General features: G+C 51.4%; 1 protein-coding gene across 1 annotated transcript; it reads left to right on the top strand.

The window, feature by feature from the left end:
* The first annotated feature begins 7,133 nt into the window (after window positions 1–7,133).
* RPP25 (ribonuclease P and MRP subunit p25) lies at window positions 7,134–7,838 on the top strand. Its single transcript, XM_035113602.2, has one exon. The coding sequence runs from the start codon at window positions 7,200–7,202 to the stop codon at window positions 7,836–7,838; it is 639 nt and encodes a 212-aa protein (XP_034969493.1). The 5' UTR covers window positions 7,134–7,199.
* Window positions 7,839–22,500: the final 14,662 nt, after the last annotated feature.

Raw genomic sequence — 22,500 nt, forward strand, 5'->3', positions numbered from 1 at the left:
GGGAAAGATTGAGGGCACTAGGACAGGCATCCCCAAACTGCGACCCTCCAGATGTTTTGGCCTACAACTCCCATGATCCCTAGCTAACAGGACCAGTGGTAGGGGAAGATGGGAATTGTAGTCCAAAACATCTGGAGGGCCGAAGTTTGGGGATGCCTGCACTAGGAGAAGGGGACGACAGAGGACGAGATGGTTGGACAGTGTTCTCAAAGCTATGAACATGAGTTTGACCAAACTGCGGGAGGCAGTGCAAGACAGGAGTGCCTGGTGTGCTATGGTCCATGGGGTCATGAAGAGTCGGACACGACTAAATGACTAAACAACAACAACAAACAAACAAACAACACTCAGCAATAATACCATCCTTGCCCTCGGGTACACAATCTAAAAGGCAACTGGGAATTGTAGGCCTATGAAGAGTAAACTACAGTTCCCAGGGTTGGGGGGGGAGTACTTTCACTGCAGGGAGTGCAGGCATCCTGTTGCCAAGTGTGCCTGCTAGTCGTTCCAGCCCAGCGCAGGAGGGGGATTAGGTTTTTGCAGTTGCTTCTTCTTTGGCCAACGGACAGGGTCAGGTTGGTTTCTCTACTGCAGGGGTTCCCAACAAAATTTTCTCGAGGACCCCTCATCGAGCCGCTATTGTGACAAGGACCCCCATTAATTCCTAATCCTAAATCTAATTCCTAATTCCTAATCTAATTTTTCCAGTAAGCTTAACACTGATCTTGGAAGGGTTAGGTACAAGGGACGCCGACGATTTAGGTTCAATGGACACTGACAAGATCGGTTCGAGAGTTACTGACTTACTTGCTTGAACATCAAATGCATTATCTTCCTCTTCATCTGTAGGCCTTTGTCGTTTTAACGAACCACTTTTTAACCAACGGTCCATTTTTAGCTACGCGAACTGTAGCTTCCGGGAAAAACAACGCTTTGTTTACAAACACTACTGTTTTGCAAAGAGGCAGCGCGCGCCAGGGAGGAGGGAGGGGAATGGAGAAGACAGGGTACCTGCGCAGTAGCGCACAAATGAAGCCGACACGCGCAAAGCATCTTGGGGAGGTGAGCGTTAGTAGAATGCGCGCACTGCCTCTTTGCAAAACATATGGCATACAGCAGAACTACTGCCTCTATCTAATTCTAGTTTTGCGCTAGACTCTGCTCATGCAGGAAGCGGCCAAAACAAAAAATCTGTTGTCATACGAAATATATTTAATATATTTTTTATTCTAATAGCATCTTGCGGACCCCTCTGGCATAGCTCGCGGACCCCTGGGGGTCCCCGGACCACCTGTTGGGAACCACTGCTCTACTGGTCATGAAGGAAGAATGGAACACCAAAAAATAAAATAAAAATGTTAATACAAAATGTAAAAGGGCCCCTGACCATCAGGTCCAGTCGTGTCCGACTCTGGGGTTGCGGCGCTCATCTCACTCTATAGGCCGAGGGAGCCGGCTTTTGTCCGCAGACAGCTTCCGGGTCATGTGGCCAGCATGACAAAGCTGCTTCTGGCAAACCAGAGCAGCGCACGGAAACACTGTTTACCTTCCCGCCGGAGCGGTCCCTATTTATCTACTTGCACTTTGATGTGCTTTCGAACTGCTAGGTGGGCAGGAGCTGGGACCGAGCAACGGGAGCTCACCCCGTTGCAGGGATTCGAACCGCTGACCTTCTGATCAGCAAGCCCTAGACTGTGGTTTAACCCACAGCGCTCACCTGGGTCCCAATACAAAATGTATCAGGCTCAAAAAGACATTTCTCCTAATAAATGAAAAGGGTGTGTTGCAAAATAGAATAAAGGGGCTCCCTTTCATTGTGACTGTTTTGTCCTTCATTGGGCAAAATATAATCCATTAAATTTCATGTATAATCTTGAGTTTGTGGTGCTTTGTGCTTGGATCAGCTTTGCCCACTGGAGTTATAAATTTGAACCCAGGTTAATTCGCCACTTTATCTGGGGTGGGGAATCAAACATTTTTTGAAAGCTTTTTGGGAAAGAAGTCGATTCCACACACCTTGGGCAAATTTGTTTCTTGGGGGAGGAATAGTATCCCTGCTCAGGATGCCCAAGAAATGCAGGGCATTATGTCAAAGCAGAATTGTGTCAAAGTCAGTGTTTTTTTAATGCCTTATCAAGATCCTCATCTACTCGGCTTGCCATAAACTTGAAGCACCCACTTAATGAGACACACACACAGGCCCTGCTTGTCAGGCTTTCGTTCTGCGCCAATACGTTTTCTGAATGGCTGCCAGCTCCCTGCCTGTTTTGTTCCCCAGCTCTTTCTAGCCTGAAGAGGATCTTCAAGAAAAGAAGCACTTGCCATGCATAAACTTAATCCACCTCATCTTGTCTGCCAAAGAAGCTGAACCAGGGTATTCTGCTTGCAAGCAAATGCCTAGAAACACAGAATCATAGAAGTCAGAAATCAACCCTTTCAGATCATTGAGTCCAATCTCTACCTTTTAGTACACATAGTTCATTAGTTTTCAGAATTATGCAGCTAAAAATGCACATTAACAAATTATAATAATATATCCCAATAATTTCTCCCTTCCTCTCACCCTGCCTCCCTGGGTCTGGGTCAAAATGGGAGGTGGGTGAGCAAGCAAGCAGCTTGCAATTGGGAAGTTGAGGAGTCCAGTGCCAGTCCCCTGCCCCCATCCTGCCTGCCCACTGAGATGCCAGCTCTCAACAGATGCCTGACCATGCCCGCACTTGATTCAGACCCTTCTTAGGAGTAAGTCTCATGAACATAGCAAAGCTTACTTGGGAGCTGGCTGCATTTGTTGCAGGAGGGGATACTTACTGTCCCAGTGCTGCTGCCACTCTAAAGGGGAAAAGCCTTAGCTCAGGGGCAGAGCATCTGCTCTGAGTTCAGATGATGCCAGGCAATGCTGAGCTAGTTGGACCAGTGGCCACACTCAGCATCAGGAGCTCCCAATGTTCCTAAGTAATAAGAGACTTATCCAGCAAGACAGAGAAGGTTGGGGACCTTGCAGTGATGCTCTGAGTTCCAGCCCCATGTAAGAGTGAGGCAAACCTTATGTCAAGGTTTGGATTCCAGCCGTACCCAGAGTAAAGCAAGCTGTTCTATCAAGACAAGGTGCTCCAGGGCATCCATCAATGAAAGCTCCACCCAAACTCCCCATCCTCCCTTGAAACCATTTGAAAATACAGATGGGAAGACTATAATTATCTCATAGGAGCACAAACAATTTCCATACTAATGCAGCGCCAAAGCCAAATATTTAAGTTCCCCTCAAAAGCACCAGCCTCCTGAACCATATTATCACATCCAAGAATGAGCCACAGGGATAATCCCTGCAGCATGATGCTTCTTGGCTTCCGGTGCCTGCGCTGGGCAAAACACAGCTTGATGTTCCAGGCCAGTGCATAGCATGCTTCCGACTGATTTTGCTCTTTAATGTGCGGATGGAATCTCTGTGTTTCTTGGAACAGGAACTGCAGCATTGGAAGAGAGCATGCTGTGATGCTCACCCCACTTCTCCAAGGGGTGAGAGGTTTCAGCAATTACCTAGATTTGGTTTCTGCTGGGAAGAGGTCACTGGAGGAATCTGTGCATTTGGTAATACTTGTGTTCATTTACAAATATAACAGGTTGAACATAGGTAGAGAATGGCCATGGTAGCTGTGTGCTATCTCGAATATCAGAGGCAGTGTACCTCTAAATACCAGTTTCTGGAAACCAGAGAAGGGGAGAGCGCTGTAGCACTTGGGTCCTGCTTGCATCTGGTTGTCCATGGTCAGAACAGGGTGCTGGACTGGACGCAGGCCTTTGGTCTGATCCAACGGGGATCTTCTTTTGTTGTTAGAAGCACAGTTTACACACTGCAAGAGATAACCAGAGTCTGCTGCTCCCACATCGGGACTCTATAGAGATGGCTGGCAATGCCCTTGGGTACTTATAGAGCCCAAGCTCCTTTTTGTGTCCTTCTCAGTCTCCAGGAGGAGCTGTGTCACCAGCTGGGGAATTGGACCAGGTTCTTACTGCTGGAGTCCATATATTCTAAAGCTGATGGCTCAGAGCCCATGAGATCTGAGGTCAGCAATCCAGAACCTGCAAAGCCTGAGCTGTGACCATTACAGATGCTGCCCCCTGAGCTTGACTCACCATTGGAATTAAGTACATCATGCACTACCATGCCCTGGTCCATATGAGTGAATAGGGTACCTCGGTTTGCCCTCACCTGTCCTCCTTCTTACTTACCACCAGTCCAGGGGATGACAAGTTCCTCCTTGTCTCAGTTCCCCAGCCCTGATCTGTATCTATTGCTGAAAAACATAATCGTCTATCTGCCCAAGACGGGCCCAAGATACATTGGTACCTGCAGGTGACTAACAAAATGGTGTCCACACCCTGCCTGGGAAGAAGGGGTGAGTGAAGATCTACATCATGAACAGTTCAACCCATACTGTGGTACCTGCGGGGTGTGGGATTGCACAGGCCTTTCCATGGATGTATGCTAGAGACAAGACGCTTCCATTCCCCACTCTAAGATTAAACTTCCCGACAGCCCAGGGAAGGAGTTGAGCACTAAAAGAATGATAAGACTTGCAACTCACACTGCTAACAGCATTTTAACACGGCATCTCCAAAAGCCAAAAGAAAAATAGGCATGGTGATTTGACAGTCACAGGAACCACCAGAGAGAATGTAAGAAGATTTTAAAAAAGCTCTGCTGGATCAGGCCAAAGGGGGCCCATCTAGTCCAGCATCCTGTTCTCATAGTGGCCAACCAGATGCCCTTTATAGGAAAGCTGGAGGCAGGACAAAAGCCCGCTCCCTTCCTGTGGTTTCCAGCAAATGATGATATTAAGAGGAAGAAGAGTTTGGATTTGATATCCTGCTTTATCACTACCCTAAGGAGTCTCCAAGCGGCTAACAATCTCCTTTCCCTTCCTCTCCCACAACAAACACTCTGTGAGGTGAGTGGAGATGAGAGACTTCAGAGAAGTGTGACTACCCCAAGGTCACCCAGCAGCTGCATGTGGAGGAGCGGGGAAGCGAACCCAGTTCACCAGATTAGGAGTCTACCGCTCTTAACCACTACACCACATTGGCTCTACTGGAACTGCCCCTAGTGAAATAAGAGACAGCTGGAGCCTATGTGAGAGAGCGTTCACCAGCCTTGCTGCCAGGCCTCATCTGGAAAACCCTAAATTCCACCCGGGTTCTTGACAAACCACCGTCAGAAAGATTTGCAATCTACCACAGGCATAAAAACAATCCATGAGCCTGATGTGGTTGAGATCTCAATGCAAATCAATACTTGCAACAGTTTTGCCATTTCTCAGCTGTTTCATACTAGCCTGCAGTGTTTCAGACTTGCAAGCCAGCAGACAGGTTTACTACATACAATGGTTTTCTATTCTACAACGTTCACCAGCTTTTGGGGGGAATAGGGGAGGGAATGCCTAATAGAGTTAGTGTAGCAAGTAGCTCTTGAGAAAGCTCCCCTCTTTGGTCCAACCCTTCTTTTAAAGACCACGTAAGCCATTGGCTATCACTATATAACATGGCAGAGAGTTCCACAGATCCATTTGGGGCTGTGTCACCATGGGCTTCCTTTTGACTCTACTCTACCTTGTACATATTCTCTTGCCTCGTGCTTATTATTTACCAACTTTCTGTCATGTCCTCCGTGTCTTTTGGTCACCTATCCCCTTAGAACCTAAAGAGGCTCTGAGAAGCTACAGAGAGGCCTCGCTCAACAGGAGAGCACTTGCTTTGCTTTGCATGCAGAGCCCAAGTTCAACCCCTAGGACTGCTGCCAGGGACTGGAAAACCTCCTTGTCTGGAACCGTGGCTACACTGCCACTCAGGGTAGACCAGGGGAAGGGAGCCTTCCGTGACGAGGGCAAACGTGGCCCTCCCAGCCTTTCCATCTGGCCCTCGGGACTCTGCCCTCCCCCTCCCCAGGCCACACCCCTGAGTGGCCATACTTGCTCCCTCCCTGAGCGTTTCAAGCATTTATATTGGTTGCCCCTGGCCCTTCCCACCGCCGCTATGTGGCCCCCAGAAGGCTGTCCGGGAGGGGATGCGGCCCTCGACCGAAAAATGCTCCCTGTGCGGCAGACTCGTCTCACAGGCCACCTTTCCAGAACCCCCACTTATGGGTCTGAGCCTGCTGGTCAAGTGGACAGGGAGATTGAGGGGTGGCTCTTTCCAGTCCGGATTCCAGCCAGCTGAGCCCCGCAGTGGCCAGAGTCCCTTTCCCCGGAAAAGTAACTCCGGGACCTCTGCCTGCACTCCGCAGCCCCGCCGGCTGGCTGCCCTCTTCGCGGCCCCCGGGGAGTTCTCCCGCTCAGCCCCGGAGGAGGCGGGGGGAAGCGGAGGCGGGAAGCAGCCGCGGAGCCGCCTCAGCCCGAGCAGCTGCCTGCACTTTGCTGACACGAGCGATTCCGAGTTGACGGCGCGCCCGTCCTTGAGGCAGCAGAGGCGGCGGGCGGCGAGCTCGGCAGGCGAGAGGCGGGCCGGGTTCGCTTTAAGGGGGCCGGACGCGGAGGGAGAGCCCGGGAGCAGCTCCTGCCGGCCTCGCTCGCTGCCAAAGAGGAAACGGGCAGAAAGTCCGGCGCGGGAAAGCGAAGCGGCGCGGGAGAGGACGCCGGGACGCCCGGGCCGAGCTGAGCAGGGCGCGGGGGCTCCCCCTTTGCTCTTCTGCATCCCTCCGGGGGCTCCGGGTGCCCCACTGAGCCGAAGTCCAGCTGCAGGAGCCAACGAGCCGAGGAGGGAGGGAGGGCACCAGCCCGGCCAGCGCTGCTGCGGTCTCTCCTGGACGGCGCGCCCTTCCCGCGAGAAGCTGCGACGGCCGGGCCAGCCTGGCTTTGGGCATTTCTCGTCTGTGCTGCCCTGGAACGTGGCTCAGTGGCTAGAGCGCCTGCTCAGCGCCCAAGAGGTCCCCGGTTCTATCCCTGGGCACCTCCAGGCAGGACGGAGGAAGGACTCCCCTTCTGAAACTCCGGAGAGCCGCTGCCGACCAGTGTGAGCAGCACTGCGCTAGATGGACCGAGGGCCAGCTTGGTCTAAGGCACCTTCCTGCGAGCAAGAGGCACCGGGGTCTCTGCGAGATGCACACAGGAAACCCGGAGGTTGTGGGACCCTCATCCCTCGCTGCCGTGCCCCAGACGGTGGTTTCTGGGGGAACAGAGCCCATCGCCCCCCAGCAGCAGTCCAGGATGGAGAACTTCAGGAAGGTCAAGACGTCCGAGGAAGAAAGCCCGCTGCCCTTCGTGGGCCTCCCTTCGGACGTGATTGAAATGAAGGTGAAGGAGGGCAGCAAGATCCGGAACTTGATGGGCTTCGCCATGGGTAGGGTAGCGCGGGAGGACACCCGGCAGATCGTCTTCAGCGGCTGCGGCCGGGCTGTCACCAAGACCATCACCTGCGTGGAGATCATGAAGAGGAAAGTGGCCGGCCTCCACCAGGTCACCAAAGTGCAATACAGGACTCTCCTGGAGGTCTGGGAGAACAAGGCAACCCGGCCTGAGGGGGCCCCGGCAGAACATCTCACCGTCCACAAGAACGTGCCCTCCATCTGCATCCTGCTCTCCAAGGACCCCCTGGATCCCAGCCAGATGGGCTATCAGCCCCCGGATCTCCCCGGCGGCCTGTGGGTGGGCGAGGGGGGCAGCCAAGAGGGGGGCAGGTCCAACACCGCCCCGAAGGGAAGGAAGAGGAGGTTGGCGGCGCTGCCCCACGAGGAGGACCCGCGGAACAAGAAGGCTCAGGTACCGGAGATCCAGGACGACTCGGGGGCCCTGGTGGGTTGTGGACACGGACGGCATTCCTGCCCTACTTGCCTTGAGCAACTGTGAGAAAAGCCAAGCCGTATCTGCCGCCCTTATATGCAGACTGAGGGATAGAGAGAGGCTGGGCGCATTTCGGATTTGCAGGTGCTTCGTAACCAATAAAAGGAGTGATGGAGCGGGGACTGCCTTTGCTAACGGTCTTGTGTTGGGTTATTCTTCCCAGGGAGAGTTGTCCCCCACAACCGCCTCAAATCCTGCCAACTCAGGTTGGGTGGAGCAAAGGATTCTGCTCCATATACAGTACCAGGAAATCAAAGGATGGTCCATTCAGACAGGCCACTGGGTGTGGAAAAGGAGAGCCCAGGAGAGTAACAGCCCAGGAGAGAGGAAGACACGGTTTGGGTGTTGACTGCTTGCAGGATGTTTTCACACACCAGGTGAAGTGGAGGATTCAGGACATGGGTTGCTCAAAACCACTGACAGCACATGTGGCTTGTTGCTGGGGGGGGGGAGTTAAAGGTCCCAATAAGAGGCAAAGGCATTGGCTGTAACCCTGAGAATGAAACATATTGCTCTATCCAGGAATACCTTAAGTATGTGTGTGTTTTAAATGGTCTTATGATCAGGGCCGTGGTTTCTGTGCCCCTTCTACTACCCCTTTTAAACTTAAAAGATTGGGGAAGTTTTCCCTCTGAAAGTTGACTTAAATTTGCATCTCTGCCTATAGATTTGCATATGCGCATTTTAGGAAAGTATATGCTGTTGCCTGAGTCTTGTAAGGTCTTAGCAGCTCCCAAGCTTATCGTCGCTTTCTAATGAAGTAGGTGGGTGCCCTTGTGTTGGAGAGGGCTGGACAACATCCTATGAAATGCTCTGTCCTGCAGGGTCCTCCCATATCTGTTCTGTTTTGTAAGAGTTTCTCTGTTTTATTGAAGCTGGAGGTGAATCAGAGGAGACATTCCAAAAAGAAAAGGGGGAAAGCACGATTTGGAGAAAATGGGCAGCAGATTTTTTTTCTCTCTTTTCCATCACACTGGAACTCAGGGTCACCCAGCAGAATTGGCTGGGCGTGGATTTGAGACAGACAGAAGCAAGAACTGCTTCACACAGCACAGAACGGATGTCTGGAATTTTCCACCCCCAGCTTAAGTAGCCTGAAAGAAGCATTAGGCACATTTGTGGAGGGCAGGCCTGTGACCCTAAATGGATCCTCCGCCACAGGATGCCACTGAAATGCCAGCTTGGGGGGGGGGACTAGAGGAGCAGACCAGTGCAGCCTTCAATGGTGTGCAGATGGCCTTTTGTGTGTGTGCCTCTTAGCAGCCCATGTGGAAAACTAGATCCATGTGTGGCTTGGTCAGTATGGTCAGGCATCTGCTGAGGACCCACACCCCAGCAGGGGCCTCCCTGCCAAGAGCCCTGCCCCTGGACCTGCTAAAGTGGGATGATGAACACAGTGAGTAAGGGGGCCCCACAAGAGCAGTTTTGTCCAAGGGTCCTCCAAAGCCTGGAGAGACATATTGGATCAGGCCCATTCAGAAGAGCTCCTCTTAAGTTGGTAGTCCTGTTTCTAAGCTGTCCCTCGATCTGCTGCTAGGAGGTTCTCCTTATATCAGTCCGGAGAGGTACATGATTGCAGGGGGGGGGGATATAATGTTGGGTCTCTCTGCTCCCCCTGCCCTTGTGAAATCTTTTCTTCTGACTCTCTCTGGAACAGTTGCAGCCCTTCTACAGCTTCTGTATGGAGCATTATCTTCCTGGCTGGATAAAAAAGAAATCTTGCTTCTCCTCCAGGAAGGGGTGGGGGGGGGTAGAAGAGGCTGTGCAAAGCAGGCCGTTCTGTATCTCTTCAACACTTTCTGCAATGAGGTTGCTCTTATCAGACACTGTGTAGAACACAAAACTCATTGCAATGGATTTATTCCTTTCCGGAGCTCAGAAGGTGCAGGTTAAGTTGTATTGATTCAGAGTGGGATCATTGTAACTAAAGAATGCTTTTGTCTCATTCCACTGCCTCCCCTTCAAATTACAGTGGGTCCTTCTTTCTTCCTTTTTCTGCTACATAATGTATTTCTTGAGAACAAGGAACTACATGGGCATTTCTCCCCCCCCCCTTCAAGGAATGACTTGATTACTGTTGCCTATCTTTTTGCCAGAAACACATCACTATTGAAGACCTATGCAACGTAGTTCTAGAAAGCAAGAGAGAGCTCTGTTAAAACTAAACATCAATGAAGGCTTTTCATTAGCTTTGTATAGATAACCACATTTTTAAAAAATCAATACCAGCTTTTCAGGTATTATTTTAAAATAAGTTTACAAGGTATGATATGGATGCATGCCATCCCAATCTCTGAGCAGTGTGAGTTTCCAGGCACTCATCCAGGGTTTGTGTTTCCTTTGGAATGAGGCCCAGAGGAGACTGTGGTGTCTTTAGGATACACAGTTTATTTACACATATTAACAACCTGCATTAACACCCCAATATGGTCTTGCTTCTCCCATAGCCACAGCCTTGGATTCAAGCAGAAATCAGTCATTGCTCTGACCTTCTGGCTTCCCAGTCTGCTTCGGGCTTCCAGCTTCTAGCTCACATAACTCAACTCTCTCCTCTGACCTTTGTCAAGTTGAGGGAAGGAGGCCCTCCAATTTTTCATCTGGCACAGAGCCACTTCCTTTGTTACCATAATGGTCCATACTTAATAGGGACCCACTAACAATTTCAACAGCTATTTCAACAATTTGAATCCTCACTAACACTTGCAGAATCCAGGAAATAGAAGGGGGTCCAGGCATATAGCCTACCTCCCCCAAACTCATAACAATGTAAAACCTAGCTAGTCAAATGGGAAACTGTCATGTACTGAGTTGGACCATTTGTCTACTCTATCTAGTTCAGGATTTTCTGAGTGGCAGCAGCTTTCTAGGGGTTCCCAGCACCACCTGAATATGCTGAGCGTTGAACCTGGGTCTTCTGTGTGCAAAGCAGGATCCTCTGCCCCTGATGCAGGTGCCGCTGTGGTCTAGACCAGTGTTTCCCAACCTTGTGCCTCCAGATGTTTTCGGACTACAATTCCCATCATTCCTGACCACTGGTCTTGCTAGCTAGGGATGATGGGAGTTGTAGTCCCAAAACATCTGGAGGCACAAGGTTGGGAAACACTGGTCTAGACCACCGAACATCTTGGGCTTGCTGATTGGAAGGTCAGCACTTCGAATCCGCATGATGAGATGAGCTCCTGTTGCTCTGTCCCAGCTCCTGCCAACCTAGCAGTTAGAAAACCTACAAGTGCAAATAGGGTACCGCTGTGGTGGAAAGGTAAAAGGCGTTTCCATGCACTCTGGTTTCCGTCATGGTGTTCTGTTGCGCCAGAAGTGGTTTAGTCATGCTGGCCACATGGCCCAGAAAGCTGTCTGTGGACAAACACTGTCTCCCTCGGTCTGAAAATGAGATGAGCGCCGCAACCCCATAGTTGCCTTTGACGGGACTAAACCATCCAGAGGTCCTTTACCCCCCCTTTTTTTTACTCTTTTTTTTTACTCTGCCCCTGAACTGTAACCCCCTCTGCACTCGCTAGAAACTTAGGAAGCTGCCTTATGCCTTATCAGTTATGCTTTATTCCTAGTCAGTTTAACAGTCCATCTCACTCAGTACTGTCTTCACTAACCATAGGTGCCCAAGTACCCAAGAGGGGTCTGGATACCCACAAATTTCAGCACCAGGGCCACACATGCTGCTTGGCACCCATGGCCCCGGGCAACCTCGGTTGCAGGATCAAGCTGGCACTCCTGCCACTAACTGGCAGCAGCTCCCAAGAAAACCTTATTCAGCCTGAGGACCACATTCCCTTCTGGGAATGCTCCCAAGGAGCCATATCCCAGTGGTGTATGGGCCCAGAGGCAAAAGAGGGGAGAGTAAGAAAGGTAAATTCAACCTTTGCACAATTGGCTATTATTTTTTGCACGCGCACACACACACAGGCATGTGCGTAGCCAGGAATTTTGTTAGGGGGGCAGAGAGGTGCTCCCCTGCCCCCCTGGCTATGTCCATGCACAGAGGCACACCTCTCTACAAACAAGAGGCATTTTCAGAGTTCCATTCCATCCAGGCAAAAGTATTTGAATTGTGAAGGAGGGATATTGAGGTGTGTGGTTTGGGAAGAGTTCTGAGGGCCTGGTAGAGGTTCCTCATGCCCTCTCTAGGGTTTCAGAGACGACTCTTTCTCAGTCCTGCCTGGACAAGCCAAGGACGGAACTTAGGACTTTTAGCAAGCAAAGCATGTGCTCACCCACAGTGTGCCACACAATCAGAATGTATCCTGAGAAATGGCAAATTCCCACCCCCTGCAGAAGGTGCACCAATCCCACACTCACCTCACTAGTCGGGGATGTTCATGCATGCTGCATTTCTTTAGACATAAAATTTGGCATCACCTTAAGACTGTGAAGCGAGCCTTGAAAGTGTTTGGGGTGTGTGTGTCTTGAGTTCCTTGGAATAACAATGTGACATAAATGTACCGTAGTGAAGAAATATGTTTCCAGTTCAACAATCAACCACTGCGGACAATGTGAGAGAGGGCCGACAAAAACTGCAAGTGGCTTTATAGTTCCTACTGTGTGGGGCTGCAAACTGGTTGGTTTTTAGTCCCAACTGTTTTCCAATTAGACTCTCAAAGATGCCAAAATTGGTGAGAACAGTATCAGTAAGAAAGATTAGCCCCATTCACTGTATTTGGCAAAGTGCTAGCAGGCTGCGCCCATCATAATGGAGGAAATTTGCTGATAAATATCTTGGATCCTATGAGTTGAAATGAGAACAAGGAGACATTTGGATGTGGGACAATGTGCTTCTCTTCGTCAAAGCTGAGATCACTTAACAAGTGCAGGAGATATTATCTAGAGGCTCTACTTACAAAAGGAGTCCATTCCCTTCAGGGGGAAAAAGAAACACTCTCATTTTCTTAACTGTTTGTCAGCTTTCCCCAACAGGTGCTCTCCAGATCCCATCGTCCCTCACCATTGGCCTTGCTTGCTGGGGTTGGCAGGAGCTGAGAGTCCAATTCATGGTAGCTCCATGGTGGAGCATCTGCTTTGCTTACAAGTGGTCCTGAGTTCAATTCCCACCGACATCTCCAGGTGGAGCTAGGAATACTTCCTGCTTGAAATCCTGGGGCTGCTGCCAGTTAGTGTGGACAACACTATGACCTACTAGGAAGATCAATGGTTTGACTCAGCAGAAGACAGCTTCCTGTGTTCTTACTACCTGGAAGGCACGAAATCAGGAAAGTCTGGTCCCTTAAGAACCATTGCAAGGGTGGGCAATCTGCGGTTCTATGGTTGTGTGTGGCCCTTGGCTGAATTTCACGAGGCCTGTTTAAAAATAAAACACTGAAAGCAATCAGTTCAGACCTCTGGCAAGAGTGATATGCCAGACTCTTTTTAGGCAGTCTGGCAGGTGGGAGGCAAAAGAGTGAAGGGTGAGGCAGGAAGAGGGCTCTAGCCTTGTGCACCACTGCCTTCAGGACCCCCCCCCCCACTCCTAACTCCCAACAGATTACATCTGAGGGGCAGGAAGCCTCCCACCCTACCCCACCCTGACGGTTGTTCACCCCTGGCTTTTAGCAAGGTTTTGTTTAGTGTCCAATTGGATGCAAAACATTGAGTTGGGGGTCTGAAAGTGCAGTTAGAAAGCTGGTAATGCTGCCATTTGGGGGAAAAGGAGTAGAGAAATTAGCTACGTTAGTTTATAAGTGTTTATTAAGCAGTAGGGACCCAGGTGGCGCTGTGGGTTAAACCACAGAGTCTAGGGCTTGCTGATCAGAAGGTCGGCGGTTCGAATCCCTGCAACGGGGTGAGCTCCCGTTGCTCAGTCCCAGCTCCTGCCCACCTAGCAGTTCGAAAGCACATCAAAGTGCAAGTACAGTAGATAAATAGGGACCGCTCCGGCGGGAAGGTAAACGGCATTTCTGTGCGCTGCTCTGGTTCGCCAGAAGCAGCTTTGTCATGCTGGCCACATGACCTGGAAGCTGTCTGTGGACAAACGCCGGCTCCCTCGGCCTATAGAGCGAGATGAGCGCCGCAACCCCAGAGTCGGACACGACTGGACCTGATAGTCAGGGGCCCCTTTACCTTTACCTTTTAAGCAGTCAAGGGACAGGCAATGCCAGGGCCAGCATGTGCCCAGGTTATAGAATGTGCTGCATTCTTCCAATCAAATGCCCAAGCCAGGCCAAAACACCTGCTTCTTCAGGGATGGAAGCTTCTCTACTGTGCTGTCTTCTGGCAGAAAATGCTTTACTTCACCCTTGCAAATACCTTACCGGTAGTTACTGAACTAAGGCAGATTCATAAATGAATTGTCACCGTATAGTAAATAAGAACTGCTGACTCCTATAGAGTCACGGATAGAGGGTGTAAGCAAGGAGCAAAGCACATTTTGTGCTTTTTCTTGTTTTGGTGTGGGGGGTGTCTGATGGGGAATTTGTGCAGTTGGAAAAACTGCTCTTTAAAAAATACTCTAAAAAAAGAAAGCCTGGCTGGTTTGGAGAAGCCAGTCCAGAGTGCTTGCTGCTGAACATCTGTGTTCTGCAATAGGGTGGTGAAAGTTTTGTGTTTTGAGTCTTTACTCCTGGGATGGTCTTCAGCAAGCAAGAATTCTCCCATCTCTACCTGCTGAATTTCTGCCTGTTGGGCACAGTTTAAGGCACAGAGACTTTTGGGGGCTAGGAGGGAGCTGGCAACCGGTTCCATGTCCCTGCCCATGTGTCTGGCTCTGCTTCTCAAAAACTAGCCTGGAGAAAACAGGCTCGGATTTTGGCTTCCACTGTCTCTACATACAGAGGACAGTTCCAATCTTCTAGTAAAGGTAAAGGGACCCCTGACCATTAGGTCCAGTTTTGACCGACTCTGGGGTTGCGCGCTCATCTCGCATTATTGGCCGAGGGAGCCGGCGTATAGCTTCCAGGTCATGTGGCCAGCATGACAAAGCTGCTTCTGGCAAACTAGAGCAGCACATGGAAACGCTGTTTACCTTCCCGCTGTAGCGGTTCCTATTTATCTACTTGCATTTTGATGTGCTTTCGAACTGCTAGGTTGGCAGGAGCTGGGACCAAGCAACGGGAGCTCACCCCGTCACAGGGATTCGAACCGCTGACCTTCTGATCAGCAAGCCCTAGGTTCAGTGGTTTAACCACAGCGCCACCTAGGTCCCCTAATCTTCTAGTACCGGTACTTGTCCCTAATTAATAATAACAATAACTTTTTTGGGAACTTCTTGCTACAATAAGTTGCTAGAGTTGCTATTCTCAGGTTCCAGCTGCATACACACAACAATTGATTCTAGAATGAATGGGGACAGAGCACTCATTTTTTCCTAAATGGCCTGTGCAGCTGATCCATTGCGTATTTTTTGACTCTGAAAAGTGCTTCTCAATAAACTGGTTTCATTAGGAAAATAAAGAATGGTGGGGACCTTTTTCCTTTTCTTCCTCCTCCTGTACCTGCAGAGCCAAGCAGGATCTGCAAGAAAATGTTACATATGGATTTGTGCCTGTGTGTGTTTCTCTGCCCATCCAGACAAGTGGAGTTTTTTAATCCAGGGCGGCAGTTCAGCTGAGCATGCATTTTTTTCTCTTGATTTCCCTCTCCTGTTTTCTGCATGCTACTACACACATGCACAGTCAATCTTTGTTTTCCTGTGTGGTCCTCCCACCCCATATTATAAAGATTATTATCCGCGTCTGCAAAGCTTGAGGTTCCTCCAAGCAAACCTTTAGATAGCTCCCTCTTAGTCATTGCTGCAGTTGTTTTGTCCACGAAAGGATCAGCACTTCACCCCTGAACACTGCAAATATAAGGAACAGTGTTTTTCTAGTGTATCTCGGATCAAAGGAATATAAACCTGGCTTTTAAACTGGGGGGAAAGTGGAAGATCGCAGAGCAAATAAGCACAGCGTGGAGAAGGGAGTGTAAATGTTCCAGCAACATACTCCTTCGCGTGAGAAGCAGAGCTTTACAGATTCGCCCCTATTTCTGCTTGTAAAATGTTGGGGAGTAGGCTAAACTTAGGAAAATGTTTGTAATCAGGAAACACCAGATCAAAACCTTAAGAAAGCTCTGGCATAGCACAGAGGATGAGCCAGCAAAGAATGCAGGTTTCAAATCCTGCTCCAACCATATATTCACTAGGTCTGAAGCAAGCCTTTCCCAGCCCTGTGCTTTCTGCATGCTTTGGACTACAGTTCCCATCCTCCTTGACCATGGGCCATGCTGGCTGAGACTGCTGGGAGTTGTAGTCTGGAAATCTGGAGGCTAGGGAAGGCTGTCTTGAGCAAACCTATCAGCTTCAGCTGTATGAGCACAGGCATTGAAGAGGGAAGCTGGATCTGGCTTTCATGGATGGCACAGGATGAGGGCCATTTTTCAAAAGGTGGCAACCCATTTTTTTAAAAAAGCTCTGCCTTGCACTCTCTCTTAAGCAAGACCTGCTCTGAGATGCTGGGTGCTCTGGGGCAGCCTGAGGCCTACCAAACGTTCCCCTGTGACTGGCACCCTGGGGAGGGTGCAGGGAATGCATAAAAGCTGCTAGCCGCTGCCAGTTGTTTGCATGGAGTGGCAGGGAGCTGACAGGCGCACATTGAGACATCTGGGCTGCCAGGAAGAAGCGTGGCTCTCTCGAAGCCTGCCGAACTGCGCCTTCATTATCGGCAGGCGGAGAAGGAGCTGTCAGGGTTATTAATGGGCAGCTCAGGGCTCAGGGCCAAATGGTTTGTTTTGAATAAAACACACAAACAGGCAGATGGGCTTGCTTTCCTCCTCCCTCCCTCCCTTTATTGCAGAGCATCAGGCCAGGCACTGCCATGACTTATGAGCTGCCGGCCATGCCAGTGCTGGGGGCTGCTGCTGTTCCTTTTACTCTGCTGGCTAATAGGGGGGTGGGGTGGGGAGGGGCCAATGCAGCTTAGTGTCAGGGGACTTGTGTTGCATGCAGAGAGAGGCCCAGATTCAATCCCCAGTGGCAGCATCTCCAACTATTGCCTTGCCTGAAGCCCTACTGAGCTGCTACCAGGGGGGCAGGCAATACTGGGCCCGATGGGTTAATGGTCTGAGAGAAGCTTTATATGGGCACAACTGGCAAACATTTGAAGCACATTACTCCGCCCCCCACCTCAGCAAACCCGGGAACTGTAGTTTCCCACACGGCGCTACAATTCCCAGCACCCTTAAAAGCTGCAGTTCCCAGGATTCTTTGGGGGAAACCGCAACAGCGAAAGGAAGCAGTGTGTGTAGAGCAGTGGTCCTCAACCTTGAGACTACAATTCCCATCATCCCTGACCACTAATCTGCTAGCTAGGGATCATGGGAGTTGTAGGCCAAAAACATCTGGAGGCCCAAGGTTGAGGACCACTGGTGTAGAGTACCTGCCCTTCCTTGTGGCAGATCTCTTTGGTGCCATGGTATCCCCCCTGCCCTCCACCTGCCTTGTACCAGGTTAGGCTTCCCAGGATCTCAGGTAGAGGTCAGCTGCTCCCTTAAACTGGAGCAGGCCTTGTGAAACAGAGAGCAGCCTCTCGTGCTCTGCCAGGAGCAAGGCCAGCCAAGCAGATGGGACTGTATCACGTTTAGCCCCATTCTGTCAAAGGCGCCCCAGGTGTGGAACTCAGCTCATCAGGTGTCCAGGCAAGGTTACCAGGTGGACTGACGCCAGGCTGCCTTGGCCTTCAGCTACAACAGGGCACGAACTTCTTCTTTCTGATTATCTGGGATTGTCCTCAGAGGCAGGAGGAAGGATAAAGGATTATCTCCTTTGTTACAGGATTCGCACCCAGAGGAGGCAGGGGGAAGTGAGCACACTGAGGGTTCTCTCTAGGGCAGGGGTCAGCAACCGTTTTCAGCCGTGGGCCGGTCCACCGTCCCTCAGACTTTGTGGGGGGCCGGACTATATTTTGAAAAAAAAATATGAACGAATTCCTATGCCCCACAAATAACCCAGAGATGCATTTTAAATAAAAGGACACATTCTGCTCATGTAAAAACAAGACGATTGGGCCACATCTGGGCCCCGGGCCTTAGGTTGCCTACCTCTGCTCTGGGAAGCCTCTCTATATAATCCTGTGCTTGTTTAGCAAGATGGAGCAGCCCCGCTTTGTGAAAGGGCTCTTTCCATGCATATTGACAGGCATGCTCACAGGATCTTTGAACATGTTGCTTCTGCTTCTGCTGTGCTGTCCAGCTGGCAAAGGGCACAGCAATGGGGCACACCATGCCTGCCTTGGGCATGCTTTAAATCAGGGGTGGAGAACCTGTGTCACCCCCAAGGGCCGCATTCCCTTTGGGGGGCCACAGGCAACTGCTGGGCAGGGCCAGAGGGGAAAATGAGTGGAGCAATAGATGCAATTTGGTCAGTTGGGTAAATTCTACACTCTCTCTTACATACCCCTGTATCTTTTTTTTATAGATAAGCCAAAGGCATTATCAGAGTTCAAGAGAACATTTCTGCCAGTGAGGGGTGTGGTGACAGACCCAGTAATTTTAAGAGGCAAACAAATAGCTTTACATTGAGATTCTGGAAACACATTAACAAGGAAAGCTTGATTATATGAAATGAAAATGACAGAAACCATACATGCTGCTCCAGACAGTAAAATTACAAATTAAGCAGGCAGAAAATCCTACCATGCCTTGATCCAACCCTTACCTATTCTCAAAAGCCTACAGAGGGCAGCCTGACAATTTTGCCAGCAGGACTCACATTAATAGCAAGTTAAGAATGGACAGGGCTGGGCTGGGAGAAGAGTCAGCTTGTCCTTAAGCGAAGTGGACATGTGCTGATTCCAGGGGAGCGTTGAGTGAGTTCTTTTCGTTGCAGCTAGGAGAGTCAGTTTTGTGCTTGTTTACTATGTACCGCTATGTAACATGAAGTAAATGAAAATGAAAATAAATGGAGAAAAGCAAACGGAGCGTGTGAGGGGGCGGGGGGCCTTGGTGTCACTTATTCAGGTTGAGGAATTGGAGGTTTCTTCATGGCCTGCTCCTCAAATTTGAAGAGGCAGGTGAAGCTCATTACGATGGGGAGGTGGGGCAAGAATGGTAACAACAATCTGCACCAATGTGGAAGGGCTTAATATTTCCTGGCTGTAAAAAAAAGGGGGGGCTGCTGAATATGGAAGAGAGTGGAGGAACGTTGCCTCTGTTTATCCACTGACACCCCAAATTCAGAATTTATCTGGGAGACACGGATGGTGGGGGTGGGGAGCTGTCTTCCCCCTGTTTCTTTGCTCTTTTGGTGCGCCCTGAGCAGCAAACTCTGCCCAGGGCACTTCACTGCATGGCTAATTTCTCATCAGAGTTATAAAAAGCCGTCTCTCTGCCAGCGCCTCTGGTCCCGCTTGTCAGCTGGGGTTGCAGCTCAAGTGCTTCCTCTCCTGCTTTCGCCTCGCGTTGGCGGTGGTAGCCTCCCTCCCGCAGGGCAGGAAAAAGCAGTGGCAGGAATGTCATCAAATGTTGGGCAGGCGAAAGGGCGAGGGAAGGAGCTGCGGCCTCGGCAGCTCTCCAGCCAGATTATGAAGCGCACAGGTCACCGTTTCCACTGTAATGAGGCCTAGAGCATCTCATATAGATGCACAAAATGTGGTTCCTCAGCATGTGCTTCTTCTCAGCCACCCTTGGCTTCTGCAGAGCTTCCAGAAATACACTGCTCTGCTCCAAGAGGGTCTAGCAGCCTTCTTTTAACCCAGGGGCACATTCCCTTGGGGTTGCATCCTCGTGACAGGCTGGGGTTCAAAGTGGGTATTTAATTTTGAATTCTTTTTATTACCCCAACCTCACATTTACATATCCTCTTCTTTCTTCCAAGGGGCTCAGTGTCTCCCCATTTAATCCCCACAGCACCCTGCGAGGTAAGTTAAGCTGAGAGAGGCAGTGAGTGGCCCAAGTTCACCCAGTGAATGGAATGGGGAATGGAATCCTGGTCTCCCATTTCCTAGTCTTACACTCTAACCATCGCACCACACTGTCTATGGACTACAGCAGGGGTGGGGAACCTTTTTTTTTCAGTCAGAAGGCCACATCCCCTTCTGGACAACCTTCTGGGAGCCAAAAGTGAGCAGAGCAATTGATGTAAAATTTTATCTCTGTACAAGAGGCTAGTTTCTGCATAGTTTCTCCCTCTCTCCTCCAGCCAGGCAAGTAAGAGGCATTACTAGAGTACAGTCCAGCCAGGCAAAATCACACAAGGATAGTGTCAAGCAGCTGCATCTGCTGAGGAAGGTGGTTTGGGAGGGTCTCTGGTTTGGGGAGATTCCCCAGGGGCCAGATACAAAGGTCAATGTGGGCAGTGTTTGGCTTGCCAGGCCTGAGGTTCCTTATTCCTGGGCTAGAGCCAAAGGTGGATGAGCTTACCATTTTCTCTCTCTCTCTCTGTCAGCCCCTTCTCTGTTCTCCCTTTTTCTGCCATCCCTCTCTCCTCTTTTTCTTTCTCCTCCCTGCTCCCTCTTTTCCTCTTACCCACCTTTCCTCCTTGAGATTCAGCCCTGTAAGAGCTGGTAGCTCTTCAAAAGGGGGGCAGAATGAGGTGGCTGACTTAGGAGCTCTCCTTGGTGCTGTCATGACTGACCAGCTTGGCAGACTCCTCTTGAGGACCAGAGCAAGACAGCTTTGCTCAGGGCGAGTTGGGTCCTTGGAGTGGCCCAAGGATGTGAGATTCTGGCTGCCTCGTCCCATTGATTCCCACTTTGGGCAGGACAGAACAACTGCCCAGATCAGGCCACGGATCCACCTAGTCCGGCATCCTGTTTCCCTCACTGCCCACCCAGAAGGAGGACTGCTGCTCATTGGTAGAGCATCTTCCTTGCATGCAGAAAGGCCCTAGCCACAATCCCTGGTGGTGTCTCCAGGTAGGGCTGGGGAAAACCCTGGAGAGTCATCTTGGGCAATACTGAGGCAGGTGGAACAGTGGGCCTGACTCAGCATTCCTGTATTCCTCATGCCCCTGGGGAGCCCTTAAGCAGGGCTTGTGGGCAGCAGCCCTTCCCTGTGATTAACCCCTGCAATGGGTATTCAGAGATGAGCTGAATGGAGGTTCCATCTAGCCACCGCGAGCATCCATAGAGTTCCTTGAAACTGAGGCATGGACAGAAAGGATGATCTATATAGCAAAGGAGGGAAGCTCCTCTATCTTTCTAGTTGCACAGGATATGGTGACTTTGTCACGGTCCGGTCGGCGGGCGGTTGAAGCCCTGACTGGGGACGTCAGGACCAGAGGCAAGATGGTGGTGTAGAAGCAGGAACAGGTGCAGGGCTGAGGGTCCAGCAGCAGGCAGTCGCAGGGTCAAGGAGCAAGGCGTCGGCAAGGCGAAGGTCCAAGGGTCGAGGAGCAAGGCGTTGGCAAGGCGAAGGTCCAAAGGAGCAATGCGTCGGCAAGGCAAGGGTCCGAGGATCAAGGATCAAGGATAAAGGCGTCAGCAAGGCGAGGGTCCAAGGAACAAGGCGTCGGCAAGGCGAGGGTCCAAGGAGCAAGGGGCCAGAGGCAACCAGGCAGGGATAGCGTTGCTGTGGCAAAGAGCTGAAGGGAAATGCTGAGCTTTTATCCCTCCCAGCTCCTGCTACCAGGCATGGGCGTACCCAGGATCAAAACTAGGGGGGGCAAGGGGAGGGGCCAAGGCACGGAAGGGGAGGGGCCACAAAGTGGGCGGGGAAAGTGCACTCAGAGGCGCCGGGCTGGTGGGCGGAGACAGAGCCCAGCCCAGCGGAGCGAGAGTTTGGTGTTCCTGCCCGCCGCGCCGCGCTCTCTGGTTCCCCGCCGCGCTTGGCCTTGCCTGAGGGCACGACGGGGAGCTGGAGGGAGGGCGCAGCGCGGCGGGAACGCCGAACTCGCACTCCGCTGGGCTGTGCCCCTCCCTAGAAGCAGGGCTGGTGGGCGGAGGCGGAGCCCAGCCCAGCGGAGCGCGAGTTCGGCGTTCCCGCCCGCCGCACCGCGCTCTCTGGTTCCCCGCCGCGCTTGGCCTTGCCAGAGGGCGCGACGGGGAGCTGGAGGGAGGGCGCAGCACAGCGGGCGGGAACGGCGAACTCGCGCTCCGCCGGGCTGTGCTCCGCCTCTGCCCACCAGCCCGGCTTCTAGGGAGGGGAAGCCTGCGGCCCCCACTTTCCCCGCGGTGGGTATGCCCTTGTGGGGGGGGCAGCTGGCTTCTAGAGTAGGGCAGCTGCCCTAACTTGCCCCGTGGTGGGTACGCCCTTGCTACCAGGTGCAGTGAGGTATCAAGTGGCCTCACCTGAGTGGTCACTCCTTGCTTCTCCAGCACAAGCTGAGGCAGGCCCCAGTCCTGCAAAGCACTACAGGCCCCAGAGTCTGACTCCTGCCCATACTCCTGACAGACTTGTTTGGTGCTGCCTGGCAGGCCACAGCTAGTACCATAACTTCAGGATCCAACTTCCCCACTTTGGGGGATGAGACCATGGACCTAGAATGGAGCAACCCAGGACCCCATAATGTCATCAGAGGAAGAGGCTATTCGGCCAACACCCCTCCAGACTGCGGCCCTCCGGGTTTGAACGACTCCGTGTTAGATGTGCTGCTGAAATGTGCAGCTAGAGAAACAAAAATGCAGAGGCAAAATTTGTTACTGCACCCACTTTTGCTTCTGCGCCCACCACTGGCATGTGGCCCTCAGAAGAGAATGTGGCCCTTGAAAAAGATTCCCACCCCAGGTGGCTCCACCTGCAGCTGTGCTGA

The sequence above is a fragment of the Zootoca vivipara genome, chromosome 9, assembly GCF_963506605.1.
Source record: "Zootoca vivipara chromosome 9, rZooViv1.1, whole genome shotgun sequence".
Lineage (NCBI taxonomy): Eukaryota > Metazoa > Chordata > Lepidosauria > Squamata > Lacertidae > Zootoca > Zootoca vivipara.